This window comes from Fundulus heteroclitus, chromosome 20, assembly GCF_011125445.2.
Source record: "Fundulus heteroclitus isolate FHET01 chromosome 20, MU-UCD_Fhet_4.1, whole genome shotgun sequence".
Lineage (NCBI taxonomy): Eukaryota > Metazoa > Chordata > Actinopteri > Cyprinodontiformes > Fundulidae > Fundulus > Fundulus heteroclitus.
In genome coordinates this window covers 14,890,023-14,917,197 of record NC_046380.1, presented here as the reverse complement: position 1 = coordinate 14,917,197, position 27,175 = coordinate 14,890,023, and the positions used below count along the sequence as shown (strand labels likewise).

The 27,175-nt window shown below is 37.1% G+C and overlaps 1 protein-coding gene across 19 annotated transcripts in view; it reads left to right on the top strand.

Moving 5' to 3' along the window:
* LOC105930893 (R3H domain-containing protein 2) overlaps nucleotides 1-27,175 on the top strand; it is a 72,478-nt gene that overhangs the window by 20,175 nt on the left and 25,128 nt on the right. For 9 of the 19 annotated variants that reach the window (XM_036151317.1, XM_036151327.1, XM_036151331.1 and 6 more), the window contains 13 exons: nucleotides 11,290-11,442; nucleotides 12,772-12,930; nucleotides 13,070-13,290; nucleotides 13,894-13,938; nucleotides 15,911-15,997; nucleotides 16,137-16,260; nucleotides 17,890-17,968; nucleotides 18,426-18,485; nucleotides 19,179-19,319; nucleotides 20,332-20,440; nucleotides 21,320-21,415; nucleotides 23,996-24,045; nucleotides 24,585-24,638. In XM_036151317.1, coding sequence (XP_036007210.1) covers nucleotides 13,132-13,290; nucleotides 13,894-13,938; nucleotides 15,911-15,997; nucleotides 16,137-16,260; nucleotides 17,890-17,968; nucleotides 18,426-18,485; nucleotides 19,179-19,319; nucleotides 20,332-20,440; nucleotides 21,320-21,415; nucleotides 23,996-24,045; nucleotides 24,585-24,638 — 1,004 coding nt within the window. In that variant the 5' untranslated portion in view covers nucleotides 11,290-11,442; nucleotides 12,772-12,930; nucleotides 13,070-13,131. The remainder of the gene's footprint in view (nucleotides 1-11,289; nucleotides 11,443-12,771; nucleotides 12,931-13,069; nucleotides 13,291-13,893; nucleotides 13,939-15,910; nucleotides 15,998-16,136; nucleotides 16,261-17,889; nucleotides 17,969-18,425; nucleotides 18,486-19,178; nucleotides 19,320-20,331; nucleotides 20,441-21,319; nucleotides 21,416-23,995; nucleotides 24,046-24,584; nucleotides 24,639-27,175) is intronic. The other 10 variants (XM_036151332.1, XM_036151324.1, XM_036151320.1 and 7 more) reach the window with 4 other exon arrangements.

Genomic DNA, 27,175 nt, shown 5'->3' with positions numbered 1-27,175 from the left:
GTTGCATGTGTGGGGTGTACCGTGCATGTGTGATGGAGCTGGGTTATCCAGGCCCTGGTTGACTCGTATCGCTTCTGCCGTGTTTCCGTGTGCCGTGTGATGTTTGTTTTTTGCATGCGAGTATCTAATGAAAAGTACACAGGCCCTTGTAATTGGGTAAAGCAGGGGTCATGAGAGTGAAAAGGAAATGAAAAATAAGGGGGTGTTGAGGGATATGGCAGCTTTTCTCTTGGTGACAGAGCCTGTTGCCATGGAGCTGGTCCTCCCATTGGTGGAAGCCTGGTCCAATCACATAAGAGTGCAGATTGTTTCATCATTGAGAAGTTTTTCCTCTCTTCCTGTCTCACTATCCACCCCTTGCTCCTCCGTGTTTCTCTCCTGTCTTCTCTCCCCTATCTCTCTCTGACACCCTCTTCCACCGCTCCCTGTTTCTCACACCGAAGGAAGCCGATAAATTACATAAGCTTTATAATAGGTGCAGTAGCTGCCACGCAGTTTTATTCTGGGACAGTTCAACCAGCAGTACAGGTACTGCAAGTAAAATCTTTCACAAATCTCACCATGCTTGAGAATGCTAAATTACTCTCCAGTGTGAAAAACAGTCTATTCATTGCTCACCTAAGAAACACTGTTTGCCTCTATCATGTTACAGAAGGTTTGAATGTCTGAAGAGCACTTTATAGACAGGCTCGGCACCTAAAGGGTCTCTGATTTAGTGATTGCCAAACTATAGTATTTTTAGATGCAGTTTAAAGATATTATTTTATCATTAGGGAAACCATCTTTATTTTGCTCTCTTCCTGAAATGTGTCTCCATTCATTGCTCTTATGAATTTGTTAGTGATTCTAAGAGCTATTTTCTTTGTTGCTCGGTTTGACGTTGCTCTTGTTTGTCTGTGCACAGTTTAAAAAAAAATTTTTGACTATTAAAAACCCATTGCTCAGGTATTTGGAAGCTGATTGGCCTTTGACAGCTCTCTGTAGGTCAACATGTTCTATACAAATACCAACACTCACTGTTTGCAAGAATAATTTCTTTCTTCTTTTCCAAGAGGTTAAGTTGTGCTTTTTTTTTTTTTTACAAGTTTCACACAAATTTTTCTGTGCTTGACAATGCAATTTGTCCTCTCCATATGTGGCAATGTATGTTTTCATTGTCGCATGGCAGTGGGACTTAGTGGATAGATGGAAAATTACAATTGTTATGCATCCAGACTGGAAGGGCAGTATGAAGGCAGTCCTTCAGCAATACGCCGAACATATGTGCATGTTTGAATATAAAAACAAAAAGGGCTTTTTCACCCACCATCCCTGCATGGGAGGATGAAAATTGCTAATTTTGTATTCATTTTTAAACAGTTAAAATTATTTTTCCTCAGTATGTTATATTAAGATATTGATTGTTTTGACAGGCAAGCCACTTGTTGAAATCAAAAGATGTGTTTAGGAGCGGGACCTGTGGTCTACATTAACATTGTGTGATTAGCTATGGCTAGCTAGCATGCTATTAGGCATGTGTTATATTTGGGTTTATAGGGCTGCATTAACGAATCAATAAAATCGATAAAAATGGACAATTAAAGCATTGGCAACGAATTTCATCATTGATCCGATGTGTCGCAGGGATAATGCCTCACCATGGCTCGGAGTCGTTTACCTCACCTGCAGGCGGTCGTCAAATGCTGGCTGCAGAGCGACGTAAACGAAGTGGAGGCGGCATTTTCAAATACTGCTTTTTTGTTGTTGTAAATTCTACAAATGACACAGCGAACTAAGCCCTAAAAAGATAGGGAGTACATAGTGCTTCACAAAACTAAAAATTAAGTAATGTGTGAGATTTGACACGACACAAGAGCTCCACAGTGATGCAGGACCTGGAACAACATGGAGTCATTGATGAGGGTGAACTGATCTAAACAGCAGGGTAAGTCGTTACAATGTTTTACGTTTGTTACGTTTCAAAGTGAGAAAACGGCCCTCTTGGCTCGTGGGCTGTGGGCACAGTCCTATGAAGCCAAGGTCGTGCCTCAGGGTGCCGCCTTAACGTCAGTCTGCCTGATAACTCGTCTAATGCGGCTGTTAGCTGGTTAATGACAGGAGCTTGTTTACATGCAGCATTCCCTGATGTGGTTAAAAGGGAATAAAGTATTCTGAAAGCACCGTTTATATAGGCTCATAATCAAATAATCTGATCATGACGTGCGTTTACTTGCACCAAGCTTTATTCAAAGTAGAGACTCTCTGATACTAGCAGAGTTGTTGGATTTCCATAAAACAACCACATAAGTTTTGTACTTCTTCATGCGGAAAAAACGACAACAAACGCGGAGGTGTGTTCTGACTGTTTTGAGCGCATAGAATGGACCCGCACCAGGTTGAGAACTCCTGCTGTTGAGAGAGAGGGAGGAAATTCTGTTCATCCCATAATGTTCTGTGCTACGCAGCGCTGCAGCCCCATCCTCCACATGCATGCATAGTAAGTTCTGGAGTTAATCGGAACAAGTGTTCAGATGGATGCTGACCGGATTATGGATCATAAACCAACCCTCTCGATAGGAATACAATTTCGTTCTGATGGTAATTTATTGATTAAGCTTTCAGTTTTAATTTGCTGACAAAGTCTGAGTGAAGGAGGAGCAGGACTCTAAACTAACTTTTCAAGAGTCTTTATTATGTAACCATAATGAAATTTTGGTTAGACACTCAGAATGATAAGAGGCAGATCCAAATTAAAAACACAGAATAAAACAAGACATAAGCATCCCTAAAGGACACCCTTAAAACTGTAAAACCTTCAGAAGAAATATTATCTAACATCCTTTTTGACTCTTCGAATAAAAATGAGAAAAGTTATAGAATGAACATCATTGGAAGTAAAATATACAAGGACAAATGTAGCATGTGGTATTTACATAAAATGCAGCTTGTTGTGAAACAGTCTGAAATGGGCTGGAGGTTTATTTGATTGTCAGAAGTAATGTTTTTGCACAGGTTGCATTTTTATGGCCAATTTTTTTCCTCTAGCTGCATTAACTGAAGTTCAACCAAACCACATTTGACACCAGTTTTATAGCTTCACTTTTGTTGTGTTAAATAACTGTTCATATAGACAACATTGACTATTAAATGATTGAGGTACAATCTCGTCAACATAAACTTCTTTATTTGAAGCTACATTTTTTTCAATTCAATTTTACTTATATAGCGCCAAGTCATGAAACATGTCATCGCAAGGCACTTTCCAAAGTCAAATTCACTCATATTATACAGATTGGGTCAGATTATACCTAATATTACCTAATATTATTGTACCAGAACACCTAAGTAGCAACTTGTTTTTGTTGTTCTTATTTGCTCTTTCAGTCCAAATGTTATATTTTGGAAAAAATAAGTGGAAATAAACTTTTATTTTTGTTGTTCGACTAATCGATTAATTGTAAAAATAATCCATCGATTAATCGATTATTAAAATAATCGTTAGTTGCAGCCCTAGTTTTTTTAGCATTTATTTGCACACTTATTTAACTAGCATCTGTGATTCTGGTGAGAAATCCAAATATTTAAAATGTAAAACATTTTTGTAATTTTTTTGTATCCCTGTGATGTCAAATGGTTACGAGTATTGAATATTTTCCTGGGTATTGATATCGAGTTTGAAATTTTAGCATCGTGATAATCCTATCCACCAGTCTCTCCAGCTGTTGTAATAATAGCAGCCTTTTAAACAACTAATTTGGTAAACAATGAGCTCCAACCTAGCAGGTCTCAGAAGAAGTTGCTCCTACATTATCGTTTATAGCGGGTAACCTCTCTGTTAGTGACTTGGAAGTATGCAAGACCGTCAAACTGTCTCACTTACCAGATCACAAGAGGCACTGAGGGAGAAGTATGGTGACAGTACTTAAAATGTGTACAATACGCATTTGAACTCTACAGATGAGGAATTCATCAACTTTTACAACTCATGCAATGCCTCTTTATCCTCACAAGTATCTGCCATAGCATCTTCAGTAGCATAACTTCTCAAGAATGCGGTACAAAACCTGTTTCTAATATTAAAGCCTCAGATTGGTCACATATTTTTTTCTTCTGTCATTCTCATCTGTTCTGTGAACATGTAAAACACCTTCTCCCATGTGTCACCTTTTGTCACTGCTGTGGGTTTGCATAAGATATGACACCTGATTTTTATTCAACGTATTACCTGAAGTTTGCCTAGTTTCTGCACCGTTCCAGTGCCTCAAGTGTTGCTTACAATCATGTTAAAGAAAATCCTCTCATCTTTTCCTGTTAAGCTTGCATGTTAACTCTCCACTACTAAAAGTTAGATCTGTCGGCGTCCATGAAACTGTTTCGTGGACGCCGAATTCACTATGGGAAATAAAACGATCTCAAACTGAAACAAATGGGGAAGAACATTCAAATCAGAAAACACAACTGAATTACATGTTCATTAACGCAAACAAAATCCTTTTTAGTTTCACATTTTATTTTGAACAATTATTTTATTTTTTTAGATCTCAAGATCAAAGTTTAACATTCAATGTCTACATCTATTTCTTTGGTTTCAACAGCTTTTTTTCATACATATACAATAATGTTGACCCTTTTTTTGGCTCCATAAAAAGATTATTCCTGTTTTTGTATTTTAGGGTCTTAGAAATAAAATTACAAATTTCATAACTGTAGTTTAGACCAAAAAAAAAAAAATCGCCATAGTTGCATAAATTAGAAACCAGCTTTGTTTTAAACTGTAATTTCATCAGTCAAATGTATCTTAGAAAATTGACTTCCATAATGTTTGTGTTTAAAATCGATGCATTGATTATTTCATGTCCACAATTTCTAAGCTGACTAAAAAGCATGTTTGCATTTTTTTTTTTTTTAAATGGGAGAGAAATGGAAAGGCCAGTTTGGAAGAATCTAAATTTAATTTTGAAAATAGAAAATACAAATAACTAAATAAAGAGGGGGGTGTACACTTGTTGCTAAGCAACAGCTTAAGTAAGTTGTGAGACTGTTGGAGCAGATTTAGATCATGTGAAAACCTTTGAGATATTTTGGAGTCGGCGTGCCATAGGGCTGCGAGATAACAAAGCTAACAGTAATGCATTGTTTTTTAATACCGACATCATTATTTTGCGGTTGTGATTTTATGTTTTCTAATCTGTTTTGGATGAGTATTTTAGTAATTTATATATTTATTATTGACAAATATACTATATACTATAATTGTTGGCCAAGAGCAGAGGATTAAAACAGACATATTTTCTTTTTTAAACGTGTGAAAAGACATGCAGTATTGCAGAATAGTATACTATTCTATACAGAGCTGTGTGCGGTTGCATAATCCTGGAAATCATGCAATTGCAATATTGTCTGCAGTTGCACTGGGGATATTTGATGCAATTAGGCCACATTTTCCTCTCTCTTCTTTTTGTTTTTCACCATCATGTTTTCCCTTACACTCTCAATGAGCTCAATCTTTTCAGCCACCCAAATCCCTCAGGTTTGGCCATCAAGGTCAGCCAGAGACCATGCAGCTCGCCAGATATATTATTTGCCTGTGGAGTATTAATGCATTTCGCTTCAAATATAATAGTCGACAAAACAATGCATCCAAGCAGTCCTTGTGGTTGTGGGATTGCAAACATTAAAATTGCAATAGCAATTGGATAAATAATGCAGCCATGTGTTCTCTGAAGTATTTCACGTTTTTCTTCGTTCCTATATATTTTCTTTCTGTGAGGTTTTTATAGCTCGTTTTATTTTGGTTCACACATAACTCAATCTTTCTTTCCACTTGTATTCTCTCCCACCTTCATGGAAAATGCATTTATGATCACGAGTCTCTCTCATTTAGAATACATTAATTATGGGGAGTAATAAGGGCAGGGTTGCTGTTTATAACAAATCTATCTCCCCTTTCTTGTGCTCAGAAATCTAATTTATCTGCACAAATCTTTTGAGTCCTCTCCTTCACACAAAACCCGAAACCTATCGGCGTGTAGACCTAATAACTATTAGGAGAAACGGAAGAAAAGTGCAATAGAAAGGTAGGCTGGTAGGTAACTAGGGAGGGAGAGAAGGGAATGAAGGAGAGAATGAGTCATAGCTCGTCCCACAGGACTGAGTGGGCTGGCTGAGTGGAGGAGGATGGCGTCAGCAGCAAGCCTGACAATTTAAGAAAATACTTCAAAAGATGACGAAAGAGGGAGAGAAAGGTAACTTTTTAGCGGCGGGTTTAACAAGATATTGATGTTTGAGCCGAGTGTGGAAGGATGGGATATCCTCACAATGAGCAGAAAAGAAACAAGATTGAGTGACAAGTGGAAGCAAAGAGAGGGACAGATGAAAGAAGAGAAACCCTTTCTTCCGGTGCGTTTGACAGTTCGTGATTCCCTCGTCTATCTTTGTTTGTTGCTGATGTACTTTGAGCTACTGCCTCTCTTTTACTAATCCATTGGTGCGCTAGCCCTTTAAAACCTTCATTGATAAAAAAAAAAAAAGGGGGGTATCTTGGAGTCACTGTGCTGTTGTTGCTGTCTAGCTAAATCTTATGCAAGTGAAGCGGAGATGTTGTCAAGCTGCAGATGTCCCTGGGTTTTTCCTTTATAGTCCCTAGTTCTCTGCCAGCCCCCTCCTCCCCTCCCCGCCCCGCGCGAAACTGCAACCAACGCAAAGGGGAATCCTCTCTGACACAGACGAGCACTGGTGCGCAAACACCGCGAGGGCTGCTGATATATGATATGTGCAGGCACTGAGCTTGCACAAACTCTCCCATCCCCACACACACCAACACACACACACACACACACACACAGTTCAGCCTCCAGTCGGTGAAGACACAACCTTACTGCCTTGAGTGAAATGAGTTCTCTCTGACGTCAAATGGGCGAGGTGCGCAGCTGAATACAGACGAGCTGAATTGGGTCGAGCTGCCTCTGTGTGTGTGTCTCCCACTTCCTTCTGTGGGTTCGTACGTGCATGCTCACTCCTGTTCTGCGCCTCCATTCACCATTTCATTCATCCCTCATTCAGTTTCCACCAAGTTAAAAAAAAGAGCCATTTTTCGCTCCGCATGATTTCTCCATAGCAGAATTTTTTTTTTTTTGTACGGTAGTTGGGTGAATTAAACATGAGTTGAGCTGAGTGTCAAGTGCCGCCCTGTAAGTACGAACAATAGCCTTCACTTATAATGCCTGTTAATTAAAATTTGTGTGCATAAAATGAGGCATGTGGCCAGATTTAAAAAAAAAAATAAATCGGGTAATTATTTTCTGTGGCACTATGTAATCTTATGTTTTACAATCTTATTAAATATATTTTTAAGTGGATTAGTCTAAAAGTCCAAATGACCTGGACTCAGATTGTTTGGTTTTTTTAAGACTAGAGAAAGAGGATTTCTTTACACTTGTCTGCTGCTGTGCAGAAGGAATTTTTCCTCCATTTCTTTAAATTTATTGTGTAGAGGTTGTCGCATTTCGGCCGGGGCAGTAAACTTCAGACCTCATGAGATACTTTGTTTTGCTTAGCCCACCATCTGGTTACTACGCACGCTGTTGGCTGCTGTTATCACCCTTTCTGACTTTCACCACATTTAAACTTGGGGGGCTCTTTTGATGTGATTTCATTGTGGCACCCTGGTGCAAAAAAAGCAGTGGGGGGGAGCATAAGAACCCTTAACACTGTGACCTGAACAAAGTGCATGACATCTGTGCTTCGACAGCACCGGGAAGCCAACAAGGTTATTTCACATGTCTAATAGGCTTTATTTATTCATCCAATTTTGATTTGAGCAAGAATAAATAGATACAAGATAAAGTAAGCATTTTTTTTCCTATTTTTTTGCACGCTGAACTCCAAAGCAGTAATTTCACATGTTTCAAATTAAAAGCAAGCTTGAATCTTTATAAATGCATGGTAGTTGAGTGTTTCATCACACCTTTTGGCACGTTTAGAAGTCATCCACTACAAACCAAGGCTGTTTATTTCGTACTACTTAAAGATTAGGTGAGAAGTTTTAGAGAAATCAGGGGAGAGGAAAAAAAACACCTTGCACTTTCAAGCTTTGGCATTAGTGCAAAATGCTGCTTGGAATCTTGTTGCAATGTAACAGAAGTATGCCAGAGGTGGCGATCCCTTATATATAAAAAAACAGATTTTGTGGAAAAGAGGGTGTTGTGGCCAAGTATGCCATTTGTTGACACAAAAATGAAAAGCAAAAGTCTGAGGTTTATATTTATATATTTGTTTTCTTGCTGCAAACTTAACAAACTTCAGTGCTTTATTGAAATTTCCATGCTATATACAATTTACAGTTAAGTATAAAAAAATATATAATATGCCTATCATTATTGCCTCAGAGAAATCTGTGTGCAGCCCAAAAACACAACGAACCCAATATTCAGTTGAATAAATAACACTTTCAGTAATATTCTAATTTATTGAATGGGTCTATGCGTGCTCTTTAGCAAGTTCAGTTTCAAAAGAACGCTGCCGTTCACCTGTAAAACACAATTTACTTGTGAACGTATTTGTAAAAAAAATCCCTCTGACTAATAATCAGACTACAGAGACAATAAACGGTGAAAATGCTGGTAGAAAACAGTTGTTACAGCATGAAAGCTCTTACTTTAGCCTAGCATTTAAACATATGAGCAGTGTTTAGTGTTCAGTGCCTTAAAGAGCAGCCTTTAAAGCCAATGTTACATTTCTTCAGAGTAATAACTGAGCCACTGCAGGTTACAGTTTTAGGTTTAAAATGAATACAGCACAATCTGACTAGGAAACTTCTAGTCTCGGTCACAGCATGATGCTAATGCACTGTTAGCATCATGCTTTGTGGCTTTCCGTAATGCTAAGACTGTGAAACTCCTGTTTGACACAACGTGAAACATGCATGTCTCACACTGCATGCTCTCTGCATCCCTTTCCACAGCACACGCTGTAAACACTTTCACAAGGGCCACACGTTTTACATTTCACCTAGTCCTTAAAGACATTTAATGACTTTAAGCGATAAGAGTGATAAGAGAGTTTTGAATGGGACTGAATTAGGGGTTGGTGATTTGGACTTTACATTTTATCACAATATATTGTGGTACTGTTGTTATAACAATAAATGTGATGATAAAAGACTATTACCAGCTTCTAGTAGTATTTTTAGGTAACTTTGTGGCTGTGACCTCATGTCAATTAGAGCTCCATAAATACAAATACCTTCCTTAAAAAGCACATTTAATAACGTAGCATATATTAAAACAAAATTAAAAATGTTTAATCAGGACAAACATTACATAAAGAAATGTGATTCTTATCTCTAAATAGAACACTGTAACGACACATGTTTTTGTATTTAATGACATTTGTAGATGCTCTGAAGAAACCAACAGTAGAGAAATAGTTAAAGAAACAATCCTGACTGTACTGGCAGTTTTTGGGGTTTTCAGACATTACTAATTGGAATTTATCATTGTCAAGGTAAACCCAAATTTTTCTAAGAAAATTTTTACGATAATGATAAAATGAGAGTATAAAGGCCCAGCCTTAGATTGAAGTAGCATCCAACCATTTATTGAGCGCAGCTAAACAAAAGTGGGATGTTGGCCTCAAAACGGATGATTTTAAAATGTTTCTAAAGGCAACTGGAAATGCATGTTGGTACTGAAGCAAGAGACTTAAATAAGTTGGTCTGTACTCATTGGAAGTTTTGCAGTTTAATATAGCATGATGTTGCTAACTGAGCTGCATTAATGTACCAACAGCTCCCCTAAAAGGACCTGGAATAGGCGACAGTGGCGGGCCTCCTTCCATTTTCTTTTTTCATACTTTTGTATCATCAGTGCTTGTCTCTGCATTAGTTACAGTCAGTGCACCCTGCAATCAATGTATTTGTTTATCATTCTTGCGCTCATTCCCACTTTCCTCGCTCAAATCAAACGGCAGCAGTTAAGGATGACGTTATCATCTCCTTGGCAACCCAGTGGGCAGCACCATGTCTGTGCTGAACGAAGCCACGGCGCGTTGATGACAGAACTGTGTTAACATAAGAGGACTGGGAGGAGAGGCTGGGTTATTCATAAGCATCCCATTACAGGTTTTGATCTGCAGTTTTCTTCTTCCTCCCCTCTGTGTTATTAAACCAGGACGGCTCGCTCAGCGACGAGATTTGCGACTGACATTTGAAACGAATAATTGTTGCCGCTCTGTAGTTCAGAACCCTTTTGGTTGTTTTTTTTTTTTTTTTTCCCCTCTCAGATCACACAAAGGGCTATTTTTGGAATGACTGAGTCAGATCTACATTACCGTGTTGCTGTTTTTTTGTGCTGCTCTGGTAGATTTCTGCAAGCAAAGTGTGGTTGGGGAAATGTGGGTGTCGTTGTCAATGATCTAGTGTTGCTGCTGATGCTGTTGATAATGACGCCTTTGCTGCTGCATCACCTCGGTCTTTCCCACATTGGAAATCCCTACCTCACCGGTTCCCTCCTCAGAAGCCCAGTGGTGCAGACAGGCCTCTCCGGGAATAAAAAAGTCACCATGCTTTGTTCATACGTAATATCCATTAAACATCTGCCTAACCTTGTTCTTCCTTGAATTTTTAATATTTGATATTGCATTATTTAATACTGGCAGATTTGCACAACATTTGTAAATCTGTAACAACTTCCTCAACCTCCACCTGGTATTTGCTGACCTGTAAAATGAACAATTATTTACTTATAACTGTGTTCTTGATGGACAAAAAAGGTTGTTTGTGAATCTTTCACGTTTCATTTGTTTTAATTATTGGAAATGAATATTATAGTTGGTCTGAGAAATGACAGCTCTGACACAGTTTTCTGGCAGGATCCTTCATTTCATTGTAAACCCAGCGTAGGACTCTGACTTGTTAGTGTTTTTTTATTTTTTTTTTTTAAGATTAAATTGTGAGGGTTGGGATATATATAGAACAACTATAATAGATGCTACTGAGGATCTTAGAATCGGCTGTAAAACGTTTTCAAATTCTTTCTACTGTGAATTTCGTGTTAAGCAGGTTTTAAGAAGCCCTCGTGCTGAGATTGACTTTACAGCCTGAAACGCACGTTTTGAGAACGCTAAAATCAAACACTGAGCAGCGAGCGTTTGTGCTCATTTTAAAAACCCATTCCCAGTGAGCTCTTAGCGCTCAGCTGCTCTGTCCTCCTCCCTGCCAGAAATGGCAGCAGCAGCAGCAGCAGCAATGAGTCACGCAGTGTGTGAAACATGACGTCATTCGTGTCTTCCTCTTCTGTTCATGCTGCCCAGGGCTCCAGACTGTAGGCAAGACCATGCTGCTGCAGTAAGCCGAAGGCAGAGACGAGAGGCCTTAGACGACCTCTAAAGGTGGTGACTGGCCCGCTGGTGTCCCCCCCACCTCAGTCCGACTGGGGCGCTGCCTCTTCACTTCATCCGATTGCTGTAAATATATTTAATTTTCTGCCTTTTTCATCTTGCATTTATTATTGCTGATGTTGTCCCATTATATATGCCTTTCTTTTGCAGTTTCTTTTGTGCATGTGTTCTATTAGGGTTAGTTTTAGTTAGGGGTAGTTAGAGGAGGCCTTTACCAAGCTTCTTTCTAAAATGTCAAAATTATTTAGGGGGGGGGGGGGGCTCAGTTGACCTATACAAAATATATTTCTTAAAAAAATTTAAAAAAGAGCCTTACTACTTTGTAATATACGTCAAAATGTGGAAAGTTTGAGATCTGTTTGTAGCTTGGACAGTAAAATGCTAATAAAACGACAAAAGCAAGTCTCATTTACATTGTTTGAGATGCAAAACCAAGCTTTCCTGGAAAACTATTCACAATACTTTTATTTTAGGAATTAAAAATAATCCATTTTAAATGTGCACTCCTGCTACAATTTTTTTTTGTCTGTCGCCTCTTTATCTTTATTCACATACAATACTGTGGTAAGGCTTGAGATTGTTACTTTTAATGCATCATTTGCAAAATATTAATAATGCATTGGTAGAGCTGTGACTTCATTACATAAATAACTACTTTTCTAATTGTATAATTTGTTTTTGTTGCCATAAAGGTAATCTTTCTTTTTAGTACAGACTGGAGGTTTTTTTTTTTGTTTTTGTTTTTTGTCCTTAATATGTAAAAGTAGAAGAAACAATATTTATAAAGATGCAGTGAGAAGAATTTTGAATCTTTAACTTGCCTGCAGTAATTTTAGATGATTCTGATTTATTTTTATGTACTAAAGCATAAGACACAAGGAGAGCATGTAAAATATTTATGCTATTTATTTTCTGTGTTTCCTTTCTGGGAGCATCCATCGAAAATTAGGAGAGATGATGTTATGGTTTTGTGTGATAAAGCAGTCACTGAAAAATTAGGGATTTCCTGTCATTTAAAAACAAAGATGAAGTGATTTTGAAGTTGAAATTAGATCCCACCCCCCACCCCCCCTCACATTAATAATTAGCAAGGCTAGGGTTACAAAAACAACAGTCAGTATTTTTCTTCAAAATGATTAGTGCTTACATTAGCTCTGAAATCTGCAAATGGCTGCCAACATTTCCAAAACCAGCATGACAGACAAGTTGAAACCATAATGGATAAAATGGAGCGCTGGATTATCCTCCTTTCAGCATCTCTGGTATCATCCCGTAGCTGTAAATCGCCTCTTTTCTGAACATTTATCCTGCAATCTAACCATTTTGCTGACTAAATTATTCCTTTTTTTTTTATAGCTAACCTTTGTTATGTTTGTTTTTTGTATTTCCCGGCAGCCTTTACTCCAAGGCCAAGGCTTACTATGGAATGCGTGTTACCTGTTGCTGCAGCCCAGCCTAGCACTCTACCTTAGTGGATTCCCCTCATCTCTTTGGGTGTGGTTCTTATCCACACTCACTGTAAAACGTTCAGCATAGACCTGGTACCACCAACAGGTAGCTACTTTAACGGACAAGTTCCAGCATCTCTTTGTGCTCAGCTATTGTTTTTAAAAAAGAAACTGCAGCCATTCTGATAAAAGTCTAAAACTTATTTGTAGTTTCCATCTGTTGTGTTTTTTTTTTTTTTTCACAGCCACTACTGGGTCCTCCACCCAACCCCCTCCCCACTCCCACCCTCTCCCCTCCCCTAAGAAGATGTCACTGAGCCTGACAACAGACATCCAGCAGGAGGGAGAGAGTGGGCTACAAATCGAGCCCTGCAGTCGAGGCAAAACCACGCCTCAACCACAGGGTACCAAGGATGGGACAGGAGAGGGCCCAGAGCCCGATGATAACTCTCCACAGGATGCACAGGTAGGAGGAAGTGACAATGTCAAGTTCTAACTCTGTTTACTTGCTGAGGGATATTTTGTGAGTTTAGTAAATAATAAAAAAAAAGATGTCCAGAAGTCACTTTGTTTTTCAGTGAGTTTCTCTGCTTTAGGCGACATCTTATCTGCACAGTGTGCCAGGAGCTCTGCTGTTACGCAGTTAGGCAGCAACGTGGAGATCTGAGAAGAGAAAAATCGCTGTTTTAATTAAATCAGTTTTTAATGGGGATCTGTGTCATTGATGTCCTCCACAAAATTGTTTTTCATGCTGCTTATGTTTAGCCATCGTACCCATTAGTTGTATTCATCATTTAATAATTTTGTAAAGTAGTATTGTTTCAATGATAGCTTTCAGATCTGCTTGTACACAGTTGCTGCATGATATTATGGTGTCTATCACAGTAGGTTGTGGCATTTAAAAGGTTTATAATAACCAAATGTATTGATTTGAAAATGAAACACTCCTCCTGATATGTGGCTCTTAATTGTAACTTTTGTAGCTCTTAATTGTAATCCATAATTTTTTACTGATGTTTAAATTGCGCGCTGGCATTAAAATATATATATATATTTTTTGCTTTTATAGCAGAAGCGGGCTACCAACCATAGCCATGGCAGGAAAAGGGCAAAGGTAAGTGGATTTCAACAAAACTGATATTTTCTAATCCTGGTCCTTGAAATGATATTTTCGCCCATTTGCTGCATGAGATATATTTCCAGCCTTCCAGCTTTGTAATCTTCAAACCCTATAGTCGACCGTCTGTATTATATCACTGACTTAAACTCCTAAATCTGATAAGAAGGTTAGGGGTAAATGTGCTACTGCTCTTAGTAAGGCTTTGGAATTACACTTTAACCAGGTGAACTAAATGAAACATGTTTCAAATAATAAAGAATAATAGCAGAGCAGATCAACTTCTACAGAGTGGAATGGTAATTAAGTCTGTGTAGCAGGTAATAGCTTTGATAAGTCTGTTACTCCTCTCAAGTTAATCAAGGCTCAACGTCGTTTTTTTGGTTTTAACAGATATTTATTGCGGACAACGTGTCTTTACATCCTTTAGAAAATACCCTCAAAATGCCATCAGAACTAAGAAAGGAAACAGAAACCCAAATTAAAAGTTTTACATAAATAAAGACAAGTAAAGCACTAAAGTCGTACCTCGTTGGCCGCAAAAACTCCAGAGGAATAAAAATTACTTATACAGCTTGTTCTCACAAAACCTTGTGTTTTCTGGCAAATCTTGTAACAGTGACAGTGGTGCTCTCTAATTGTGTCAGTCAAACTTTCGTATGGGCAGCAACGTGAAATGCGGAACAAAAGATAGGTTCCCCCTTACATTTTAATGTGCTTTTTAACCAAGCTAAACCAACATTAACAACAAGAATATACTGACAGTCATTTATTTATCACTGAACGTTTCATTTCAAATACTATTATGTATGAACTGTCATTTTTAACTAAATATTAAAATTATTAAATATTATGCGTTGGCCCTGATGGCAGCTACAAAGTCTATTAATTATTTTTATAACTTTAGAATAGATAACACTTGTGTGCTTTCTAGATATGCGTGTACATGCTGGTAAATAATACCACATAGCTATAGAGAAAAGATTTTCTTGGAGAGGGTTGACCTTCTGTTCAGATTATGGTTTGAGTACATAGTTCAGTGACTTTCTCTTATCGGGTTATATAATAAACTGTTTTCATCTTTCTTTTCCATTTTCATGTTTTTCAGGTTTATGGCAAGTTTTATGTCTTAGGAGGCTGTGCAACATATATCAGATCTTAATGCTTTGGAAACTAAATTGGAAAAACTTGGAGATAAAAAAAAAGACATAAATAACTTCTATTACAGCAAACAGTAGATGTAACAAAAATATGGACATGAATTCATAAAAAAAATAGTTCTACTGTTTTAAACTTTATATTCTTGTCCTTTTTTCATTATTTTATCTCTCAAAACACCACAAATGTCTATTTGGTGAATAAAAACACAAGTATTTCCTTTATTCATGTGTTTTCAATTTAAAAAGACTTAGATATTTTGTTTAAACACATTTTGTCCCACTACTGTTTTTGTAACTTGGACAGCCAGATAGATAATGTGTAGCACTCTATGTTCTGCACATTATCAATCCGGTTCTGCTCCCATTGAAATCCGTTTGGGGAAAACGTTCAGCAGAACTTTGCGAGCTGATTGGGCGAACCGACACCTAGTGCCTGCCTACTAAAGACTTGTTTTAGCCAATCACGGTATCAAATGGAAATGTTTTAAGCAGCAGGCACTTTAAGAAACCACAACAAATTATGCTGGTCAAGGCCCTTCTTGCTGTTCTTCTTTAAAGATGAAATCGTGGATTCTGACAAAACAGATGTGATAGCAGCAGCTACTCATCCATCCTCCTGCGCTGACATGTTTATTTTGGTTCAGCTGTGGTATTCCTGTGTCTTTGTGAACAAATACACAAATAGTGCAAGAATTCAGCTTGTTGGCAAGTTTACTGTTTTGGAGAGTTACACATTAATACATTTTTTTATATGTATTCTGCTGTTCTTTCGAGTTCATCTAATAATTCAACATTCTTGTGTGTTTCAGTCTAATGCCAAAATGAAATTAGTACGGAGTCTGGCAGTATGTGAGGAGTCCTCTGGTCCCTTCCCCAATGATGGACCCCCAGAATCGGTATATTTGTTTTTTCAACACAACCAGCAACCCCAGTCTAACCTTATACTCACCCAGCTCATAGCTGTTTCAAATAATTATTATTTTTTACTATTTCCAATCATGAAAGCTTAAATTGTTGCTTTTTTGTGTTCAATAGGAAATCATCCAGCTTCACATCAGCTGTCCATCAGACAAAGAAGAGGAAAAGTCTTCAAAGGATGAATATGAAAATGAAGAAAAGGAGAAGAAGGACAAGACTCCTCGAAAGATGCTGTCCCGTGGTAAGATCCAGTTTTATGGTTATTGTTGTGTGTAACCAAGACTGACATCTTTCCTTTAGGTTTCAGGATACTTTGTGACATGCATTATCAGATTATTGTTTGTAACATGACAAGAAGAATAGCATCTGGTGCTTCCTACAATGCAATACTTTTATGTTGGGGTTGAAGGAACAGTTATGAACCAGGTCTCAGTGAAAACTAGACGGTCATTTGTCAAATTTAAAAAGTTTTCTATTACGCAAATTTATATATTTCAGTTCAAATCAAGTTTATTAATATAATGTTCACAACATGTCAACATTACAAGACAGAGCAGAGACACAAAAGAGCATAGAAGCACACATTGATCCAGGAATCCTTTCTATGAGGGGATTCACAGGATATATTAAATATCAGTACAATACATCCACTCCCATTGCTGATGGCGTCTTCTGTACCTGGAACATGTTTGGCATGAATTGTCAAACCACAAATAAATGAAATGAGCAAAATGACCAAAATCAAACTACAGATGTTGGTTGAAAATATCAGCAATCAACATATCTAATTGGTACCGGCACGTTGAAAACAGCAGTAAAATTCAAGGTTTACAGCAGGGTTTAGTGGCACTGCTTTGCAATAAAAAAAAAAAAAAAAAAAAAAAAGACTGTTCATGAACAGAGTAGGAAATATCATCTATGGATTGGGCAGAATATATTGGCTGAATGCAGGTTTACCTGCTGCAGTTAGGCCTGTCACAGTAACAAATTTGTTGCACGATATTTTTTTCTAAAGGTTTTTAGCGATAAATCATATTATTGTCATTTGGAGATCTTTTTCAACTAATATGATAATAGCATAGTAACTCAAGTATATCCTCTCGATCTACCGGCTCAGACAAATTAAGTGGGTGTCGTCATTTGGTTTAAATCCCAAAAACTCCCACTGTGCAGCAGTCGTGTTCGGCTTTGACACCAATTGAATTTCTTTTCAAACTTAACGTTTCCCTGGCTCTCCCTCACCAGGCTCTCATTTTAACTTTGAGCCAGGGTGATCTCGTCCTATTCCAGTGCTAATCACCTTTTTTTTATTATTCAAGTTTTCTTTTTAGCAAGATCAGAAACAAAACTACCTCTGTAATTTTCAATGTGGTGCTCACAACATTTAGTTGTTGACATCCGAAAACCTTCTCTCTACTTCCCGATGAAAGTGATGTTTTTGTTCTTCTAGCCAATCTCCTAATTGGTGCCAAGCGAGATTTTTTAAACGGAGTCTAAAAAGCATCAAAACAGCCAAAAGCACACCTCGATCTCTTTTTGCAAGACCATTCAGTTGTTATTATAGCGAGAGCAGCAGAGATGAAATGACTTACCGTTGTCTGTGCCGAGTAGTTTAGGAGTGAAGCTTCCCACTAGAAGGTGTTTGTCTCTGAATGAACACAGCTTACATACGAGACATGGAAAATACATGTTTCTCTTCAACAACCTGGGAGCTCGTCAGGAAAGTCAGGACAGCCAATACGTTGGAAATATGTTGACACTACACACTGGTTATTTATTTATTTTTATTTTTTTTTGGTTGGTTGTGTTTTTCTTTTTTTTTCTTTTTTAAAAGGAAAATAATTTTTGTTTTGTTTTGCTTCTGTGATAGATTCCAGTCAGGAATACACCGACTCCACAGGCATCGACGTTCATGAGTTTTTGGTCAACACACTGAAAAATAATCCCAGGTATGATTAAGAGCAAATACTAGTGGATATAATACACAGTTAAAGTCATTTTTTATTTTTGTGTCCTGTGCCGTATTATTATAGAATCCATAATCTGTTATATTTTTATCAAGTATAATTGTGGATTTTATAGTAACATTCTGATGTGTTTTAACTATTTGAGCCTGAATATTAAAAATAAAATAAAATCATGGTGTCGCAAACAGAGCAATCATGACTATATTTGTGTGCAAATGTTTATAGTATTGTCATGCTTCTCTGCATTTTGTCCTAATATTGCTGAAGTTGATCTTTTGTGTTCTAATAAAGTGATAAGGTTCTTTTACATGCATATTAAATGTATTATACTCTTGGTAGGCTTTAGAAATTACTGTCAAAATCAGCCTTAGGTGGTAAGTTGGCTATTTGTAAGACATGGACTCAGTTCCTAATTTTTGTCCTTCCCTTGACCCCCCAGGGATCGGATGATGCTGCTTAAACTAGAACAAGATATCCTGGAGTTCATTAATGACAACAAGTAAGTCTGTCCTATATAACACTTTGTTTATTATAAAATGTAGATATTATTTTTATTTTCAGATTGCTACAGTTGTGCAGTAATCTCTAGTTATTTAGGTTTTTGTTTTTGTTTTTTTTACAAGTGAGTTTAATCTTAATTATCCCATTTTCCACAGAATCCCCATAATGTACGACAAATAACTATATTACAATTAGAGCTGCCTAATACAGAGTCTCGGTCAATATCATGGTGCTAAGGTGTGCATTATCACACTTTCATGTGCTGCCTAAAGTGAACTATTGTTATTTTGGGAGCCATACATTCATACCGTGCATACCACCAATGTATCTTGTCAGTTTGACTAGTTTTCTTTGCCTTTTGTACCCACCCTTTATAGATTTTAGTGAATGAGGGGCTACAGCTAATGGAGAGCAATTGATAGACGTGATCTTGGAAAAGAAAGGGGTAGAGGAAAAATTAGGGTTATTTGCTACTGATGTAGTTTTCTCATTATTCATCAATAATATTTCAGGCTAATGCTTTTTCCTAAGATTTTGCACAGTTCAAAATCCCACCTTTTGCTTCTCTATTTATACTTTTCCAACACTCAGCAAAAAGCAATCAACACAAGAGCATATGGCTTAAAGGTAGTTTAGCAATTACTAATTCTTTTTTTTATGCTTTTTTATTTTTGTTTTTCTCCCCCTGCAGCAACCAGTACAAGAAATTTCCTCAGATGACTTCGTATCATCGAATGCTGTTGCATCGTGTGGCCGCCTACTTCGGCATGGACCACAACGTTGATCAGACGGGAAAGGCCGTCATCATCAATAAGACTGGAAACACGCGCATGTGAGTGTCTCAAAATTTAGGGGGCCTCCAAAGTCCAGACTGGTGACATGGTTTTATGTTTATTTACCAAAATACTCTTTTAATTTTAGCAAAAAGATGATCACAGATAAAATAAAAGTTCAGGAAATTATATAATGGGAGAAGATTTTTTTTGTGGGCAGTTGTTTGGTAGGTTTAAAGAGGTAATATTATGGAGGATGACGATTAGATGCAGCTTAATCAGCACTACTCATGCACAAGGGAATACAAAGTGCTTTAATTTTACAATAAGAGAAACTTAACTGAGGTTTAAACATATGAAGTGTAACCCTGAGTTGCACATACAATACAGGAAGTGGCAACATTACAGCTTTAGTCATTTGGGTGAATCAGTTTACATTTTAAATGGGAGTTGGACAAATCACATTTTATGCGTATCAACAAGTTATTTAAGAATAAGCTTTGTTAGATTTTCTATGTGCATTTTTTTAATATCAAATATTTCTTCGTAATTGAAAGGAGAAAAATCGTAAATGCTTTCTGTAACTTAATATTTGTTTTTAATAGAAAAAGATAAAAAAAAAACAATTTCACTGTTACTTTGGTACTTAACAAAGGAAATAGATGACATAACATTTAATGATTGATAAAGGATAACTGGGGTTATGGAAAGATAAAGGACTGCAGTCACACACGTTACTTTATGGAAATTCGCAATTAGTGTTTTGGCTTGTTTATTTCATGTATTTATTTTTAATATCTAACAGCCTTCACAGCATATTAAGGAAAAATTAGTAAAATAATAGTTGATCTACCAATGAGGTTATGGACATTGTAGGTTTTATTTTGTCTGTGAATTTAAGTATTTTTATGAACTCATTGAGAAACATTATTGTACAAGAGACTGGACAAGCAGATGCTGGGCAGATATGCATTATGAGGGTAAATCCCTCACTGTTTGCCGTCTCTCAAATGTCGTTGTCTGACTTTTTGTTGCCTTTGAAGAACAAATTTCTCTTATTTGGTTTTACAGCCCAGAACAACGGTTTTCTGAGCACATCAAGGATGAACGCAACGTGGACTTTCAGAAGAAGTTCATCCTTAAAAGAGATGATGCCAGCATGGACAAAGACGATAATCAGGTAGGTTGGTTGTCATTTCTAAATCGCTTTAAACCGTTTTTCTTCCCCTTCATACCACTGTGCTTTTGTTATTGGTCATTAAGTCACAGCAATGACCTGAACAGGTGTTATGTTACCTTTAGTGAGGCTAGAAGTGCTTCCTAATCTGCAGGTTCCATTTTAATATGAGCACCATTATTGGCGCTTTAACCTAACTATGGGATTACAGACTCACTTCCTGGAAATGAGCGTTATTAATTCTACTAAGATGTCAAATTATCATTAAATTTTTACACAGCAGACTGATTAGGTGTCGGGATGAGGGGGCTCTAGTAGTATTGTGGCGACTTTAGCTTTGAGTATTTACTGTAGTTCATCAATGTCTGTCTTTCCTTTTTGATTTTTTTTTAAATAAATACACTTTAGTATGTTTTGTGTTTATGTTCATTTGAAATTGTACTTGACAGAATGTAGGCCCTTGTATGGTTTAATCTCATTTTTAAATCTTCATATAAAGAAGAGAAAGCTTACATAAAAGCCAAAACTGCATTTTTTTGGGGGAACTGTAGTTTTTGCCATGGTTTACTCATTTGGCAGCAGAGATGGCAAACTTGCCATTTCTTTCAAAAGTAACCCAAATAATGTTTTTTTTCTATTACAATGTTTTTTTTTTTTTAATCTGGACTAGTTTATAAGAGAGATTCTTTGTATAAATATGTTTTTAATCAGAATTATAACTACTTTGTTACACATTGTTTTCAGCATTTTCTCTTCTTTCTTTTTTTTTTTCTTTTTTTTTTTTTTCTTTTTGACCTGTTCAGCAAGGTTGACAAATACGGTAAAGATTAGCACTGTGTTTGGCATTTTAACTTGTAATATATTTTATCTTTCAACTTTTAGATCCGTGTGCCACTGCAGGACGGGAGGCGAAGCAAATCTATTGAAGAGCGAGAAGAAGAATATCAGCGGGTACGAGACAGGATCTTTGCCCGAGAAGTAAGTATTTAACATTGACCGAGTAACAACTGTCACTGGCTTAGAAAATATACCCTGTCACTCAATAACGGTGTTATTCCTAAAGTTTAAATGTATATTCAGTTTATTAGATGAGGCACAGTTTTAGGTTTACGAGGATGACACAAGATTATGAAAATATCACAAAAACTGAAAATTCCCTCTTGTTTTTATAAATATAAGAAAGTTTATATAAATAAATATATAAGACGACAGTTATTGAGGCATTTTTCCTATCATAGGATCGTAGTCTTTATTTCACTGTTTACAAGATACGTTTTTTGTGTGGTTTCCAGCAATTAGACAAAAAGCAACAGACTTGAGTTTTGAACCGCTTAACTTTGCAGCCTCTCTAAGATGCAAAAGCCCGATCCCCTAACCACCTGGCCATTACTTTCAATGAAATCTGTCTTCTACATTTAACCCGTCCCTTAGGGAGCAGTGGGAAGCTTTTACAGCACCCAGGGAGCAGGCTGGGGTCAAGGGTCTTAATCAGAGACCCATAGTGGCAGTCTGCGAGGTTTAAACTGGATACATTTATAAATAAAATCTAAATCTTCAAGTTATTTGAAATATGAAATCATTTCATTTGTTTAGACTTGTCAAATTAGAAAAAAAAAAAGAGTACAACAAGAACAATGATAAAGAATGATTATGTGGTGTATAAAGGACCACCCACTTCCCGTTGTTTTTCATTCATAATTCGCTTATTCTACATTAGAACAGTTTGTAAAAGATTCCTTTTCTGATTGTCAGGGAACAAAAGCCATGTAAGCTGCTGCATTTTGTGTAACCGGATATTTTTATTAGACATCATTCAGTCAAGTATAACGAAAGGAAAAGAAGTATGATATTGGTTGTTTTGGCTAAACTTAAAATGTTTTTGTAAGGACAATTTAAAAGCGGCCTTAAAAATATTAATAAAGTCATTCCTAAAGATTTTTATACTTTAAAAGTGTTATATAACATGTAACTGCTCCTTTTTCTAGTTTACTGAAATCCTTCAGTGTTTTTAATTGCACATTTCTATGCTTAAGGGGTACTTGAATCTTAAGTTTGGGGAAGGTCCTGCAGGGTTTCTCTTAAGGGGGACTATGCAAAATTAACTTTTTGGCATTTTTTTGTACTTCCATTTAGGTTTCTACTGCTTCTAAAAACAGTCTAAGTGCAAAAACACAAAACTTCCTGCCACTTTTTGTCAATAAGTAAATGTTTGTTGGTGTCTGAAAAATTAGCTGCTTCAAAAAAAAATCCCAATTATTACATCACAAGCGCTAGTAGCTGGTTTTACCGCTGTATATGCTGTAGGATGGCTGTTGTGCATGAACATGGTTTGTCATTAAGCACAAGCTAATGCTAACAAAAGGCTACTGATTGCCCTGTGTTCATTTAGATGGTTACCATTCAAAAACGTTGCAAAAGTCTCACTTGCATTAAATGTTTGATACTCTTATTTGTTGTATTGTGGAGGAGTTGCTGACATAATGCCAAAGAGAGCCCAACAGACTTACTTTCACAAGTGGAGCATTACTGCTTTAGCCATAGCGCTCCGCTCGATATTTATGCAATTTTTTTTATTAGATATTAATTTGGGATTATTTCAAGTTCAATGGACACTGACACGGAAAGGTAAAAGAAGAAAGAAAGGAAGAGAAAAAGATGAGACAAAATGTTAAAAGGGAGAAAAGGTGACAAAAATAGAGTAGAGGAAAAAGAGAGTACAAGATAACATCCTCAGTCTGCAGCTACATCTGCAGAGAGAGAGAGAGATATTAAAAAGAACAAAACCAACCAAAAAAGTATCACAGGTACAAACAACCAATGTCTTGATAACATCACTGAAAAACCGCAGTGTTATTTAATACAAGATATATAAAGTGACAGCCAAAGCTAATTATAGGATTTATCAGTATAGAAGTGATTCTGTAAGCACATAAATCCAAGAACCTGTAGGTGTTTTGATAGTGTGCTTGTATATGTAAGGTTGCGAACAAATATCCTATCACCCTTCCTAGTATTACGCAATTTTACCAGCATTTGTGGACTTTTTACCTGCCATCGCAACCAAGTTATCTTTGAGGTCGGTATTCACCTGCAGCTCTGCAAAAAAAGACCCAAACACATTCTGCTGCAGTGCCGTTTATTATTGCCGCATGGTACAAATAAAAATATCTTTACAGTATTATAGGCAGGTTTGTTAAACACATTTACATATTTAGCTCTAAATAGTGGTTGTCGGGCAGATTAGGAGCCAAGCGGATTCAGGAGTTTTACCTGCAGCTGTCACATTTTGTTTTTGTCTCCATAACTGTGCCTTGATCTGCTGAGAGGAGCGGTTCTTTCCTGTGAGCCAGCTAAGACTGGGTGTTGTGATAGGACAAATGTTAAGTTGCTTGCAGCAGTAGACGTGCAAAGACCTGGTGCTGAGCCAGCACTTTGACCAGATTAGTGGGGAAAAAACAACAACATTGTTTTCTTAAGATTTTTGAAATTTGAAATGTTGACAAGCCAAAATGATGTTGAACATGTTACTAATTGAATTATACATTTCATAATGTGCAGGTGTCCTTTTTTTTGCAGTCGTCTCAGAATGGATACATCAATGATAACAGGTAAGCTGATAATTTCTCTTGCATACCTCTGCAGCCTTTCTTATAACTGTTGTTTTCACCTCTTTGATGATTTTTACTGCTTGTCTAGTGGGCGGGGGGTCCTCAGACGCTGATTTTCAAATATCTATTTTGCACTTAATATATTCCTGAATTGTTCATTATGACACACTTTGTTTTTTATTTGGATTTTATATTAGTAGACAGGCTTATCACACACTTTTTACTTTTAAAACAAGTTTTGCACTTTTACTATTGAGTTAAGTCACACAGCAGTTACAGTTTCAATCCCTACTCACTCTTAACATTTAGCTTGGTAGATAAGGGCCTAATTTGCTGAGAGCGAGACAACGAAGCAGCGTGGGCTTCCCTTGAGTTGAATTTCTGCCTTATGTGCATTTTCCACTACCCCCTTTCTTCGCTAGGGTATTTTTCTGCTGTGCCTACCTTTACCTCCATACTTTCCTTTTCTTTCAGCCCCTTCCTGTCCTCTCATACAGACCTGTAACCTGAGCATTTTCTTCTAATGTTAACCCCAACAGATTTTCCACTGAGGGCTACTGCTCTAGCTCTCAAAAGAGGAGGCAGATCTTTAGGTATTGGGGAGCTGCTGACTCACTAGTGTGTTGCCATGCCCATTTTTTTTGAAAGTGGTTTGGTGATGACATTGGTGACGTGTGGTTATTAGTATCTTTGCTTGGCGTAATGGGCTGATAAATGGCTACCCTAGCATTGCACCGTGGATGCATGGCTGCTTTGTAGTTTCACTGGAAATTGATCTACTCACCCATCCACCCTTCCACCATCAGCTACAGTTTAATGGAAAGTAATCTACATCAATTTCACAGTGATCTGCTTGTTTTGTGGTTGATTTACTCGTGTAAGTTTTAACATGTCACCTAATGCATAATAATTCAGAAAAATCTGCTAATTCATTTGATGGTGCCTCTGAACTTAAAGTAATAACCATAAACCCAGTACAATAGTTATTTTTTTCCTACAGTAAAACGTACATTATTTTTTTTTCCGTGTTTTTGATGTTCTATGAAAATGTCAGATGTGTTTTATTCCATGAAGTGACAAATGGTGAAACCTTAGATTTCTTTTTACAATTTTCAGTCCCATACCATCTGAATTGAAGTGACTCAATGAACAAAACGAGATTATTTTTGATTAACAGTGTATAACTGCATGATAATTCTTCTTCACCATGGGCATTGTCTACAGAGATGCTGTTTTCATTGTTGTATAAGCATATCAGATCCATCCCATGTTAGTATTCATAGCCATGGCAATAGCTGAAGGTCCAATCATGCACACAACTGTTCATAGTATATTTTTTAATGCGTTTATATATATATTATAATTTTTTTTTTATTTTGCTAGAGCTGCCAACTAATGATTATTCTAATAATCGAAATAATTGTAATGTTTTCAGATTAATCGATGAATCGAGCAAAACATATTACCAAAGTACAGAAAAAAAGGACTGTTAGAAATAAAAGGACTGACAGAGTTAATAGGCTCACAAAAAACAAGTTGCTACCTGGGTGTGCTGTACACTAATATTAGGTAAGCAATAGTTTTGATTCAAATAAAGACGTTATGTTTATTGCATTGTAGGTCAACAAAATGTGAAGCAGTAAAACTGGTGTCAAATGCGGTTTGGTTGAACCTCACCCTTGTTCTAGTGCACCTAGGAAAAGAAATCGGACATAACAATTGAAACTAGTGCAGAAACGCCATACCATCTTTATTTATAAATCACTTAAAAACAGCCAGCAGCTGAAACAAAGTGCTATTCTTGCTATAAGCTAAAACACATCACTTCTGACAATCAAATAAACCTCCAGCTCATTTCACACTGTTTCAGCACAAGCTGTATTTTATTTATATACAACATGCTACATTTGTTCTTCTACATATTTCTCTTCCAAGGACGTTTATTCTATAAGTTGTAAAAGAGTCAAAAAGAATGTCAGATATTTCTTCTGAGGGTTTTACATTTTTAAGGCTGTCCTTTTAGGGATGCTTATTTCTCTTTTTTCCTGTAAGCGTTTTTAAATTTGTCATATCATTCTGAGTGTCTACCAAAATTTCATTATGGTTACATAATAACAACTCTTGAAAAGTTATTTTAGAGCCCTGCTCCTCGCTCCCATACAGTACCTTCACTCAGACTTTGTCAGCAAATTAAAACTTAAAGCTTAATTAACAAATTACCATCAGAATTAAATTGTATTCTGATTGAGAGGGTTGGTTTATGATCCATATCAGATCTTATGATCAGCGTCTTTCGAAACGCTTGTTCAGAATATCTCGTGAACTTACTGCGCATGTGTGTGGAGGATGGGGCTACAGCGCTGTGCGCACAGAACATTATGGGATGATCATCATTTCCTCCCGCTCTGTCAACAGCAGGAGTTCTCCACCATCTCAGAAGGTCCATTCTATGCGCTCAGAACAGTCAGAACCAACTCACCTCCGCATTTGTTTGTTTATTTTCCGCATGAGGAAGTACAAAACGTCTATGATTGTTTTATGGAAATCCAACAACTCTGCTAATGTCAGAGTTTCTGCTTTGAATGAAGCTTGGTGCAAGTAAACGCACGTCATTGTCAGATTATTTGATTATGAGGCCATATAAACGGTGCTTCAGGAATACTTTATTCCCTTTTTTAATCCGAACCCATTTCAACCCGATCAGGGAATGCTGCATGTAAACAAGCTCCTGCCATTAACCAGCTAACAAGCTAACAGCTGCGTTAGACGAGCTACCAGACTGAGGTTAAGGCAGCATCCTGGAGCACGACTTTGGCTGCGCAGGACTACGCTCACAGCCTGTGAGCCAAGAGCTGTCGGGATTTTCTAACTTTAAAACAGAACAAACATAAAATATAGTGACTTACCCTGCTGTTGAGCTTCCGTCGCCCTCAACATTGACTCCATGTTGTTTCAGGTCCTGTGTCACTGTGGAGCTCTCGTGCCATGTCAGATCTCGCACGTTACTGATTATTTGGTTTTGTGAAGCGTGACGTGCTCCCTACCTTTTGTTGACTTAGGACGAGACGCATTCTCTGTCGTCATTTCTAGAATTTACTACAAAAAAAAACAGTATTTGAAAATACCGCCT